General features: G+C 39.1%; 1 protein-coding gene across 1 annotated transcript in view; it reads left to right on the plus strand.

The window, feature by feature from the left end:
* The first annotated feature begins 1,724 nt into the window (after nucleotides 1-1,724).
* The window catches only part of LOC107677021 (ephrin-A3-like), a 55,903-nt gene continuing 43,403 nt past the window's right edge, over nucleotides 1,725-14,224 (plus strand). The window contains exons 1-2 of the mRNA XM_016471801.1: nucleotides 1,725-1,856; nucleotides 3,640-3,749. Coding sequence (XP_016327287.1) covers nucleotides 1,725-1,856; nucleotides 3,640-3,749 — 242 coding nt within the window. The remainder of the gene's footprint in view (nucleotides 1,857-3,639; nucleotides 3,750-14,224) is intronic.

A 14,224-nucleotide genomic window follows, 5' to 3' on the forward strand; every position in this document is an offset into this window, starting at 1 on the left:
TAGGAGTGAAATATTTTGTCGCTGTCATAGAAACTCTGGCGGAGAGAAAGATGGCAGGCCGATGAGAGTGAGGCACACAAAGAGGTGACAGAGGTAGATCACAAGAGAGTGAGCGAACAAAAGGAGGACAGAAATAGACTTCGAAAGAGTCAATGTAGCTTGACACAATGCATGTAGGGTGAAGACAGGAGGAGCTGGCAAATGTGTATATGTGTGTGTGTGTGTGTGGGGGGGGGGCGCTGTGCTTTACAAATGGGCAGGGCGGAAGACAGGTGAGAAGTAGTAAAAAACAAAAAGAGGGAAAAGACAAAAACATAGGGATTCCCCTATGACACCTAATCTCTTCCTCTCTTTCTCACTGTCCTCTCTTCCTCTATTCCCTCCTTTTCTCCCAATAAATCATTTTGACTTCTCCTTAACCAACTCATTCCCAGAAGACGGGAGGCAAACTGCAACTATCCCACCTCTGCAACTCTCTCCTTCCTCTCGCTTGCTCGCTTTTTCTCATTCCTAAAAAAAAAGAAACCCCAAAAACCAAAAACTATCACGGCTATCACCAAGGCAACGTGTCTTAAGGCATCATGACATCGACCGTCATGTAATAAATATTACATAGCACTATCTTCAACTATTTCTGTATTAGTGCATTATCTATTCACCTGTATTTCTAGATACATCCCAGATAGACGGACAGACAGACAGATAGATCAGGGTTTCCAGGTCTGCATAACCAAACCAGAACTGGTACTCAAAACTAGCCCATGTTCCAGGGGAAAATAGCTATCAAATTCTGGAGGGTCAAAACCACCTACCAGGGGCAACCCGTGGCATCAGTATAAAAGTAGCCCAATTCAGTGGGAAAGCTGTGGACTTGCCAACACTGAGATGATGATAGATAGATAGATAGATAGATAGATATAGATAAGGGTTGGTGTATGTGTGCACAGGTGTACATAATTATGGCAGGCCTGACAGGAGGGACACACACATAAAACAAATGGCACGTGCGCACATACAGGAACAGGAGAGACTGATTGCTATCATATGAACATTAACATCAGCTCAACATCTTTTATATGTGGATGAGTATGAGTGAAGGACAGAGATAGAGATGAGCCAATCCATCAATTCATTCTCCCTCCTAAGAGGATTTCCCATAATTATTCCATATTAGAAAAGACTTACACTGGAGAGAGAGAGAGAGAGAGAGAGAGAAAGAGAGAGAGAGAGCAGGAGCACAGAAGGATGGAGGTTTGCTTATAATAGGATATAAAGCACTGCACTCTGACCGACAGTAAGAGGATTGTGCTGGTAGGTAATTAAAACTGCACTAGGAACGAGCAGGAGCACAGAAGGATGGAGGTTTGCTTATAATAGGATATAAAGCACTGCACTCTGACCGACAGTAAGAGGATTGTGCTGGTAGGTAATTAAAACTGCACTAGGAACGGTCTCCGTCGTAATTGTTTACTGATATAAAATAAAGTTTTTCTCGTCCGTCGCGAGAGCAGCTGTCTGAAAGCGTCTCTGAAAGACTGAGAGCTGTAGCCAGCGGACGCGCGCTTTTGTCCTGGGCAAGAGGTGGAGCTGGTGACTGAACGAGCACAGCCTACCAAACACAGAGAGAGAGAGAGAGAGAGAGAGAGAGAGAGAGAGAGAGAGAGAGAGAAAGAAGGAGTCTCAGGAGTCTCAGGACCGGAGAGAGACGGGAACAGCAGTTCAGAATGGATCACCACCACCATCAACAACAACATCATGATCACTATGATGGAGGAGAGAACGACTATATGCATCAGGAAGATGACTGGGACCGGGATATGCTGCTTGACCCCGCCTGGGAGAAACAACAGCGAAAGGTAAGAGAGAGAGAGAGAGCGAGCGCGGGGATATGGCCAAAGAGAGCGAATAAAACTCGCTTGAGCACTTGTTCGTCACACAATTGCAAGTGTGAAACATCCCGCAGCCGCGTGCAGGATTCTCCACGCGCATTTACCAGATACGATCTTACGAGCAGCATCAACAAAAGAGAATATTAGTTTTACAATCAAGGAGCCTCGTTGCCTCCCGAGTTTCTCCAACGCTACGGGAGGACACGCTTCTCTCTTTCCCGCATTTAAACTCCCAGCACCCGGCTGTCTGCATCTTTCTGCTCCGTCCGCCGAGATCCATCAGCGCGCGAACAGCGCTGGTCTCGTGTCGGACTATAGGATTTGGGTTGACGCCATGGGGACAGAGGGAGGGGGTCTTCGCCATGGATTCTGACTTTTTAAACACTTAATATAAACCTATAGATTGCGAAACCCCTATAGAAGTAATTAAGCGAGCTGCGCTTTAGGTCGCATCTCTTCCTGCCCTTCTTCGCCGAACGGGATGGTTCCAGCGCAGCGTCGCGTGGGGTGAGAAGATCTTGCAAGACTGGGAAGAAAAGCGAGAGATCGAGGGATTATGGCACTCTACGCGCTCTGTCTTTTCACTCTGACGCTCACCTGCACGAACTTTGACCTGGTGACTGCAGCCAGGCACGCGGTACACTGGAACAGTTCAAACATACTGTAAGTCGTCTTTTTAATCGTTATTTTCACGATAATAAGGCATCATTTTATAGAAAATACATTTAAATAGATTAAAAAAAAATGCTTGAAAAATATGCTTTTTGAGATGGTTCATGTTTGTGTGTATTGTGAGTGTTTGTGCACATCTCTGTATGACTATAATCAATGCAGGTATTTGTTTTGGTAATAGGCTTTGTGTTATTTTTTCTTTAAGTGATATATTTAAGTAGGAGTGATATATTTTCTAGATCTCTTGATCTTGAAAACAACCACATGTAGGTTAGGTAGATGTTTGCTGAATATGAGTGCTTTGTAGTCCTCAGAACTTTGTAGTCATAAGCTGTAGAGCTCATCTGAGGTCTTTTTGTCAATTACTTTAGTAAAAATCAAATAAAACAAAGCAGAGTTATGCCTCAAGCCCCAACTGTAATGTCAAAGTCGACCAAATATGTAGTAATGATCATTGGAAACTCCAGATGTTGCATACTGACATGAAAAAAAAGAGAGACTTGTATAGTTTCTTATCTGCTGTATGTTGTAGAAATTTGGTCAGGTTTGTGCTTTTGTCCTCACAGAACCTCTCTCTCTACTCGTGTGTCTCTTTCCATCACTTCTCCGTTCTCTCGCACTCCTGCAAGTTTCTCAGGGAGTCTCCGTCTGTTTCTCCCCCTCTGCTTTTTCGTTCTCCTCCCTCTTTCAGCATCATACATGGCGCCCGGTCTAGTCCCCTGTTTCTTTTCATTCCATCTGCTGTAATTAGCTGCACTTTTTCAAAACGACCTCAATATGCCTGCATTGTGACACCATTCAATCTCAGCATCTCTCACTGTCTCACACACACACACACACACACACACACACACACATTCTCTCTGTCTCTCTTTCTCTCACACACATACACACTTCATTTTTTGACTTCATATTAGAATGGATGAGGTTGGTTTAGTCACGGTTAGGTATGTCGGCTCTGACTGAACGGTAAATTAGAGCAACAGTGGGGATATAAATGAGTGTGTTGGTGCATCAGTCTGTGATCTGGCTCTACTGGTTGTAAAACCTATGAAATAATGCAGAAATTGACCTATAGTTTACAGCACTCTACGCGCTCTGTCTTTTCACTCTGACGCTCACCTGCACGAACTTTGACCTGGTGACTGCAGCCAGGCACGCGGTACACTGGAACAGTTCAAACATACTGTAAGTCGTCTTTTTAATCGTTATTTTCACGATAATAAGGCATCATTTTATAGAAAATACATTTAAATAGATTAAAAAAAAATGCTTGAAAAATATGCTTTTTGAGATGGTTCATGTTTGTGTGTATTGTGAGTGTTTGTGCACATCTCTGTATGACTATAATCAATGCAGGTATTTGTTTTGGTAATAGGCTTTGTGTTATTTTTTCTTTAAGTGATATATTTAAGTAGGAGTGATATATTTTCTAGATCTCTTGATCTTGAAAACAACCACATGTAGGTTAGGTAGATGTTTGCTGAATATGAGTGCTTTGTAGTCCTCAGAACTTTGTAGTCATAAGCTGTAGAGCTCATCTGAGGTCTTTTTGTCAATTACTTTAGTAAAAATCAAATAAAACAAAGCAGAGTTATGCCTCAAGCCCCAACTGTAATGTCAAAGTCGACCAAATATGTAGTAATGATCATTGGAAACTCCAGATGTTGCATACTGACATGAAAAAAAAGAGAGACTTGTATAGTTTCTTATCTGCTGTATGTTGTAGAAATTTGGTCAGGTTTGTGCTTTTGTCCTCACAGAACCTCTCTCTCTACTCGTGTGTCTCTTTCCATCACTTCTCCGTTCTCTCGCACTCCTGCAAGTTTCTCAGGGAGTCTCCGTCTGTTTCTCCCCCTCTGCTTTTTCGTTCTCCTCCCTCTTTCAGCATCATACATGGCGCCCGGTCTAGTCCCCTGTTTCTTTTCATTCCATCTGCTGTAATTAGCTGCACTTTTTCAAAACGACCTCAATATGCCTGCATTGTGACACCATTCAATCTCAGCATCTCTCACTGTCTCACACACACACACACACACACACACACACACACATTCTCTCTGTCTCTCTTTCTCTCACACACATACACACTTCATTTTTTGACTTCATATTAGAATGGATGAGGTTGGTTTAGTCACGGTTAGGTATGTCGGCTCTGACTGAACGGTAAATTAGAGCAACAGTGGGGATATAAATGAGTGTGTTGGTGCATCAGTCTGTGATCTGGCTCTACTGGTTGTAAAACCTATGAAATAATGCAGAAATTGACCTATAGTTTACAGGTACTGTTCACATTAATAAGTAGCTTGGGGCAGAATACAAATTTGGCCTAAATTAAAATCAAATTAAACACATGCACCAGCAGCAGCCCACCTGCCTGAGAGCTTGATATTTATCGGTCTTAATCTCAATCTAAATCACTCACTCACTTTTCACACATTTTACAGAGGTTATCACATGCTAATGGAAAAGCTACATTTACAGACATTTTTAGCTTTTTTTGCGCTGAATTTTGCACTATATCTGCGCCATGTGCTTTTCCATTCACACCAGAGTGCTCACTGCGCAGAGAAATTAAAAGTGCTTCTTCCACCCAGTTTCAGCATACCGAGAAAGCTGCCTAACTGCATTAGCATCGGTAGCAGCACGGGGCGGATATGCTACATGATAAAACCAAATTAAACTGGCTTATTTTCATGGATTAAGTTTAATAAGACTTCTACAGCTAATGCCATTACACACTTTCGGCCCACTGCACAGTAGAAAGTATGGACATTAACCCTGTTTTACTACGAGCTACAGTGTTCCCCAAGATGTGTTCTAGGAAGAGTGTACTTCATTTTGGTAAAAACGTGTGAGGGGAAATTAGCCTGTGAGCTTGCATTATCAGTGTGTATGTGTGTGTGTGACTTCCCTCTCTCTCTCTTCATAACTGCTCTGCAACACTGATGACACACTGTTACCTCAGCTTGGCCTAGTTATACAGCACCGAGAGAGAGAGAGAGAGAGAAAGTGATTTAGAGCTGATATTAAAGCATTGTATTGCTGAATGTCGCTCTATATTCTCATGCTATACATACGCTTATTATCAGGGGTCAGAGCCTAAATGTAGCACAGGATGTTAATAGCTGTAATAGCTGTGGTCAGTGAGCTGAATTTGGGTCTACAGCCAAAGCTGCACAGTCACTCTGTCTCTCCTCACTGTGGACCAGACCGAACAAGCTAGTATTCTGGTGTTTTGACTCGGGGGTGTGATATGGCACGAATGTGTGTGAGTGTTCTACAGCTAAACGTCTTTGTTTCAAGCAGAGCACGTTTGGTGTAAACAGTAAGAGAAGTGCCGTTGGCTATGAGGTAAAAAACAAAAACAAAGCAACCAGACCACTGCCTCCTCATTCATCTTCTAAGAGAGTTATAGCTGAGAGTGTACCTTCAGCTCGCACACGTACACACACTGACAATTACTAAGCGCGGAGTGGGCAGTGATCCTAAAGGCCCTACACTCTCGCTCCAGTGATGCGCATCCCAGAAAAAAATGCAGAACCCTCTCAGACGCATAATTGAGAAACAGGTTTGAATAAATACATACGAACCACCGGTTTTCCTGGGCGAACAAACATCTCTGCTGACGAAAGGATAGATTCTGTTTTCACATTCTGAGTGAATGCTCCATTATAGTCACATGAGGGAACTCTGTTGTTAATATGGTATGTAATTGAGAAAAAACACTGTGAACACATGTGTAATGTTAGTAGAGGTGAAGTGAGTGTGGACTTCAGGGGGAACAGCTCCGCTCTGTTAAAGCACAATCACAGAACAAGAGTGGAAATCCAAAACAGAAATACTCGAATAGGACTCCTGAAAAGCATTACCACAACCCAGTGTTGGGTTAAACTGTGGGGCCTACAAAATTTTGTTTTTGTGGTAACATCAAACTTAACCAGAGTTAAAAACTGGTTCAGCTGAATCAACCACATTAGGTTTCATAAATGACATATAAAGGTTAGAACAACTAAGGTGACTTCATGTTTTTTCCTTTTTTCAGTGCTTTACAGTGCTGTTAGGAGTTATATAAGATCAGTGTGTGAATTGCACAATAAATTTGGTGTCAGGGTGGGGGCAGGGGGTTGAGTAAGTGTTGACATTTTAAAAATAATTTCTATTTAATTTTTAGGGCACAATCTGGGAAGCTTCGATGAGCACAATCCAAATGATCTTTTGGTGCCCCTTAAAGACTTTTTTAAAGATGCGTTCAGTAGCTCTTTAGCTAGCATTAGCATCAATGTCCATATACTATAATGACGGATACCACATTCATATGATCGTTCATCGTCATCTGTGGAGTTTTATATATATATATTTGACTGACACTAAAGTGTACTACGATTTTTTTTCCACCATGTGTTTGCCGTAATGATGTTTACATTGTTTTTTTTTTTTGTTCTTTGTCTTCTGCCTTTAGACAGTTTAGACAGTAGCATTTTATTGAAGCAAAGTAGAGTTCCCACATTTATTTGATGAAAATACACTAAAAAGAGGTATATTTTGTATTATTACAATTTCAGTATATTTTAAAAATGTAATTTATTCCTGTGAATTTTTAGCAGCATTTACTTTACTGTCACAATAATATGGTGACTTGGTGCTTAAGAAACATTTCTTATTATTATCAATGTTGAAAACTGCTTAATAGTTTGTGGAAACATGATACATTTCAGAATTCATGATTCTTTGATGAATAGGATTTTCAAAAGAACATTTCAATAGAAATATTTTCTAAAATGGTAAATGCTTTTACTGTCACTTTTGATCAATGAATGCATCCTTGCTGAATTAAAATTAGTTTCTTTACAAAAAAATACAAAAATAAAAATAAATCTTACTGACCCCAAACCTTTGAACAGTAGTGAATGTATAGCAGATTATTGGATGCAGGCCATTGCATAGCTAGTGTGTGTGAGTGTATTTGTGTGCATGCAAGAAAGAGCACAGGTGTGTCCAGGTGTTGTGCAGATGGCTCTCACATGTACAGTTTGGTTCAAGTGAGGTGAGCTGACTTCACGCTGTGCGTAGGTTAAAATCTTTGGGATAAGCAGCTACCTTGCTTATTTCCTGAATTGTCATTAGCAATGCATAAACAAGGGATTTGATTGGCAGGTGGATGGAAAGACTGAACGGCAAAGCCCATAAATCAGATAACAGTCCAAGGTTTGCATATGCAAATTGCTTGGTGCATATTCATGAGTAAACGGAGAGATCTATCTAAGTAACAGAGAAGACCTGGTTCTTGTTCATCAACTTTGCGTTATCATTGAGTTGAAGCTGGTCTGTGCGCATGTGCGCCTGTGATTTATATGTTAGTATCTATATGAAGAGCAGCAATCTTAATTAATAATGCCAGTTCAACTGAGGCTGATGAATGAGGCAGTTGTGCATAACCACATCCACTTATCACACCAATCACTTCTGTTTATTTATTCTTCGTCATGGTGAGGGGTTGCAATGAATGCAGGGGATGCCACATAAGAGGATGCTCCACACTCTTTCTTTTCTATTGCGGCGCCTTTACTTAGTCATTCATAATCACACTATTTATTCATTTAATGTTTTTAATACCCTCCTCACCTTCTGTGGCTCAGCCTCCCTGCATTTCATTCATCTCCTCTTCTTAATTATTATTATGAATCCCCTCTCTTTATTTATTAATCATTTCCAAACAGTGTGACACTCTCTAAGAGCATGATAGAAGCAGTGATCCCAGCAGTCTCGGCACACTGTAATAATCCAATAAATAATTGTTGTGCTTATGAGCTTTTTGTAGTAAGTTTCATCACGTATGGATGGATACACTGATCTATATATATCATATATATCATAAAATTAAGGCAGACACAAATTGTTGATAATTATGTTAATGTAATGGTCAATATTCTGTAAAACTGACTTTTAACTGCTTGCTCATCAAGCAAGTTCACACATCTATATAAACTAACAAACATTATAATGTTCATAAAAACAAGATGTTGTGACCAATTGAGAGCATCTGACTGCTGTGTACATGCTCGGTGAAGTTGTGGCTTGAAACCAAGGTATTTTAAGATAAGATAAGTATTATATGACAGCTAGGCACTGAACATACATACAGTACAAATCTGCATACAAATATATAAAAACAAATATACTGAAAATATTTGCTCAGATAGCCTAACTGAAACTTGACAAGTCAGACACTTTAATACTGAACTATGAACCCTTTTCACATTTCCAGGTTCCCATAGTCGGGTAAACTTGTATGAATGGGAACTAAAACAAATATATATTTTGAGTTCACATTTGCCCCACTAGCAAAAGAAATAAATCCACGACAGTGTTTCTGTCTTTCCAAAAGAGGAAAAATATCAAGAAGTTGATTATGTTGATCAAAACAGAGAAAGATATCCAATTTGCAGTCACTCCCTCAGCTTCTGTATTAGAAACACTCACGCAGCAGCGTTAACTACTTTTATGTAATTTAATATAGGAAAACACAAAGTATAGTGTTATAAATGTGCATTAAAAATTAAGAAAGTGAAAATATAAAAACGTTGCTAGATTTACAGCATTAATAACTGTGAACACATCATCACAGTCTTTGAAAAGGGTCCATTTTGCTGATTTGTTAAGGGTTAGATTTCCCAGATTGCTGTGCAGCATTAACTAATTCTTTTTTTTTTGTAGTGCAAAGCTAAACAAAGAAGGTTGCATGAGGTACCTCAGTCGAATGCTGAGAAAATGAAAGTCTCATCACATCTCCGTGACATTTTGAGTTTTCTCAACTTTTCATTTTCGACAGTGCAGCAGTAGGAGGGGGTCTGATTCGTACTTTGGGGAGGATGTTAATGCAGATGGAAATGATGTGTATTTCGGGCCTCTTCCAGTCTCCAATTATTCACTTCAAAAGCAGGCCAGATTTGACACACCTTTCATTACTACAACTCATGATGATGAAACGAACAGCACCGGCTCTCGCCTCACACCGCTGTGTTTTATTATAAACAAATGATTTACATAGAAACACCATCTCTGTGGTCTTGTCATCCCTCTTTTTATGAAATGGCCATGATTCACTTTTTTCACTCATCTGAAAGTTGCTTTTCTCAATTTTGTGATATATGGATGTCTCTAATCTGTATCTGAATAGAACAGTCCTCACGTCTCCCCTTTTGCAAGGCAAATTTCCCTAAGTACACCTTGAGAAAAACAGCTTAAGCCAGCCTAAACTGGTCTCGCAGCCAGACCAAGTTGATGTTAAGACGGTTTAGCTGGTTGGCCAACTGACAAATCCCAAAACCCCTTTAAAACCAGCCAATAATTAGGCTAGTTTTTTTCAGCAGAGAAAGACATTTAATGTGCTTCAAATCACACACACAGACACAAACGTGCATATACACACAAATGGGTGAGTTTGTATGGTTGTGTGTGTGGTCCCTCTGAGTGTATGTGTGTGGTCTCTTTATCTCCCTGTGTATTTGTCCTTTGAAGGAGGGGAAGTGAGCAGTGTAAATGTCTGTGATTTGAGCAGGAAGAGCCGTGACTCCCGCTCACTTAAATCCAGCAGGCTGATGGAGGAGAACCGCCCAAATTGAAGAGTCATCTCATCTTAATGAATAGAAAAAAAGAGCATTTGGAGTCTTTCATTCTGTCTGTCTCTTTCTCCCTGATTCTCCTGTTACTCTGCTCGTTGGAGCTCTGGCACACAGAACAACAGCTATCTTACACACAGACAGGCTTCAAAGCCTCCAAACACACACACATATAGTGAAAGGCTGCCTGAGATTCGTGTACATGGTGATATACAGACACATGACAGCAGGTTATATTCTCGCTGGTGTGTGTTCTGTAAAATTGGGTGGTTTGGAGGCTTTCTGCCTTCTTTTCACGTCAACAAAAGACAACTGGCTCATGTGATCCATTTGAACACACACACGCACAAGCGCACAAGTAGGAGATCGAGTAGCACTAATCCAGACAGACAAGCTAATTCTGAAAGTATCATATATGCAAATGTAAACGTAAAGAGGGTGAAAAGCAGAGGCTTTCAAACAATTAATAATCACACTTACTGCTGCTTTGTGTTAGTTTAGTGTGACTGCCGCATGATCAGGGTTTTTAGCAGTGGTTAAGTGACACTTTCATTTTATGTCTTGTCAACGAATCAGGTAAAGGGTGGCAGAGGTCTAGACCTCTGCTTTATCTTTAAGAAATGTCTCAACACAGTGATGTAGCTTCATTCAAAATAGTTTTGTCTGGTTAAAATGTGCTAAATTAAATGGTTATTTAGTTTAATATTGTTTAATATGACTGAATCAAATTACAATAACAGAAGAGTATTTTTTTTTCAAAGTCCGTTAAGAAATAGCTTCTTACGGTTATTTACTGCCAAGAATGAGTATGCAACACTTATTCTCATTTAAGAAAATTAAAGAAAAGAAAAATCCCAGCTGTTTTCCCATATTCCCCTTTACAGTAATTTTTAATGGAGAATTGTGAGCTCTTTCTCTTTATATGAGGGGGGGGTGTGTTTACATGCACGTGTATCTGTATGTGTGTAGAATGGGGTTTTTAATGGGGATTTTTGGCCATTAAAGCCATCATTAGCTGGGCCACGAGTGCGCCCTGTTCACCATAATCATGAACATAATTAGAGAATTAGCAAGAGTTGGAGTGTGTGTGTGTATGTGTGCACATCATGGATGTTAATGGAGAGATTTTAAATGGACAAGCTAAATTATAACCTTGTATAATAGACTTTTTTATCAGCCAATGTCAGACTGTGCTTCAGGAATGGGTCTCTGTCACACTGAGTGTACTTGTTTGCGTGTGTGCATGTGTTATTGTGCCTAATTCAAGTATTTTTTTCTGCATATGGCAAGGTTTTTTTGAGGACTGTCAATCGATTGGAAGTTTTAATCAAACTATTTGCATATGTCAGTTAATAAATCAAATTAGTTGTAATTTCATACCTGCAAGTCTGTATTTGCTGATAAAAGACCCAAAATAAAGATATTAGATTATTAGTTTTTTTTAATGTATCAACTTCTGTTGCTATTTTATATTTAATTGTGCATGCACATTTTCCATATTTTTAATTTTACATTTAGATTACCTTTAACGTCTAATGCTCACTTAAATTTAATCTTTAAAAACATGAATAATTTAATAACACTGTTAAATGTAATATTTATCAAATCTCAAAATGAATATCCCTTTTTCATCCTGTACATTATACATTTCTAAATTCTCTTGAAGCATTTTAAAAGATTAATAGTTTTTAGTGTTCAAATCTTTTTTCTTTATTTAAGACAAAATAGTATATAGTTTTAACATAGTATAGGTTTTCGGCCATAACATGAAAATACAGAACAGAATCTTAATATCGGCATATCTCTACTTAAAAGTCAGTATATTCTTTATTTCATGTGCATTGCTTCTAGAAGCAGCTGACTATTGATTCACAGATACATGAAGATGGTAATTAATCAAACTAAATTAACAGTTTAAATTGACAGCCTTTTTTTCTTTAAAATCCATCTCATTCCATTTAAATCAATTTATCTCAAAGCATTCTCTCTCTGACTGCCCCCCTTTTCTGTGACAGTCAGGAACTCCTTCTCCTCCATGCACATGTAATCCATATAATACAGAATGTACAACAGATTCTGTGGAATAAACTAGTTTCTGTGAGTGCCAAAGAAATGTGTGTGTGTGTACACAAGTCTTTACTTCTAAATCCTCTCTTGCTTGTAGACTGTGGTTGTACTGAATATCAATGGCCTACTGCAGGTCCCACTGTCTGATTGTGTGCGTGTGTGTGGAAGTGCAGTTGTTAGCATTGCAGGCTTACGGTAATAAATGCATTTCCCGAGCAGTTAACAGAATTCTGTGTCACGTCCCGGGAGAAAGACAGAGAAAGGAAAGGAGATGTCTAGAAAAGAAGGATTGAGCAGAACACAGGTAGGTATTTATAAAGAGAAAGATGGAGGGGGAGTAGAGAGAGAGAGCAGGGAGTTATTTTCTTCTTCCACTCTGGGTTTACTCACTTAGGGGCCGTTCACATATCGCATCTTTTGAGCGCTCAAGTTCGTTATTTCAAATGTAAACGCGCGGCAGGCGCGCTCATAATGGAAGCGACACGCTCATTTTTTTTTCCAGGCGCCTCCGCGCCGCATCGAGATAAAAAGATTTGTGCGCACACACACATACATTAAAGGGATAGTTCACCCAAAAATGAAAATTCTGTCATCATTTACTCACCCTCGAGTTGTCCAGGCCTGTGTGAGCTTCTTTATTTTGTTGAGCACAAAATAAGATACTTTGAAGAATGTTGATTACCAAACAGTTACGGTAGCCACTGACTTCTATATAAGGAATAATCTTATGGAAGTCAATGACTACCGTCAACTGTTGGGTTACCAACATTCTTCAAAATATCTGTTTTTGTGCTCAACAGAAGAAAGAAACTCATACAGGTTTGGAACAAGAGTAGGTTGAGAACATTTTTATTTTTGGGTGAACTTTCCCTTACAAACAATCTCACACTAATACAGACTCATTAATGCAATAAACCGAAGCAAGAGATCACACAGACGACTTTTGTGTGTGTTGTCAGGGGTGTAAAATATGCTGATGAACTGAAGTTTAAATATGGGTACTTTGTCAGTTTTACTCAATTAAAATGATCTATCCAAAAACATGGGTTTATATTAGTTTACCTTCACAGAAAGGTTTTTGTGTATGCATCTGCGGTTTTACTGTTCATCTATATGTTTTATTTTTGACTGTACATGTGTGTGTTTGTGTACTATTGTGTTGACGTATTGTGACGTGTTTGTCAGTGACACACAAAAGTGCAAAGTGTTATTGTAATATTTGTACTTAATTGCTATACTATATAACTATACAAAGGAGGAATTTGTACTTTTACTGTAATACTTTTAATCAAAGTGCATTTCTAAGAATTTTTACTCATTACAATTTTGGTTAAAGTATGGGTATTATGTCAAAATTAAAGTTAAAGTCAAATATCAAGCCAAAAGCATAATTGTTTTATATACTTTTAAGTGGAAACTGAACTTGTTTTCTTAGCTGTTGAAATTGTCTAAGAAACTTCATTTTCCCCCTCATTTAAGTAAGTTTGATGCACATACTTGTGTAAAGCAGCCTGTTTAATTACAGTTTTCTCAATGTTCTGAGAATGACCAGATGACCACACCAGATGTTTAAGTAAAAAAATATATATATTCTCAAACATGTTACTTGAAATTGTTAAATGTCATATGATGCGATTTCAATTTTTCCTTTCTCTTTGGAGTGTTACAAGCTCTTGGTGCATAAAGAAGATCTGTAAAGTTGCAAAGACTAAAGTCTCAAATCCAAAGAGATATCCTTTATAAAATTTCAGAGTCAGCCACACCTACCTAAAACGGCTCGTTCTAACACGCCCCCACATATCTACCTCACTATGTGGGGAGATTTGCATAACGGCGCCCAAATGTTCACGCAAAGAAAGAAGGCGTAACTTTTATTCTCACTGTAGTTTTGTTGACGCTGCAGCCATGTCGTGAAGACGCTGTGTGCTTCGTTGTGAAAGCGAAACTACTTTGTTTGGTCTTCCAAAAGAGGAC

The sequence above is a fragment of the Sinocyclocheilus anshuiensis genome, unplaced genomic scaffold (genome assembly GCF_001515605.1).
Source record: "Sinocyclocheilus anshuiensis isolate Anshui unplaced genomic scaffold, SAMN03320099.WGS_v1.1 scaffold620, whole genome shotgun sequence".
Lineage (NCBI taxonomy): Eukaryota > Metazoa > Chordata > Actinopteri > Cypriniformes > Cyprinidae > Sinocyclocheilus > Sinocyclocheilus anshuiensis.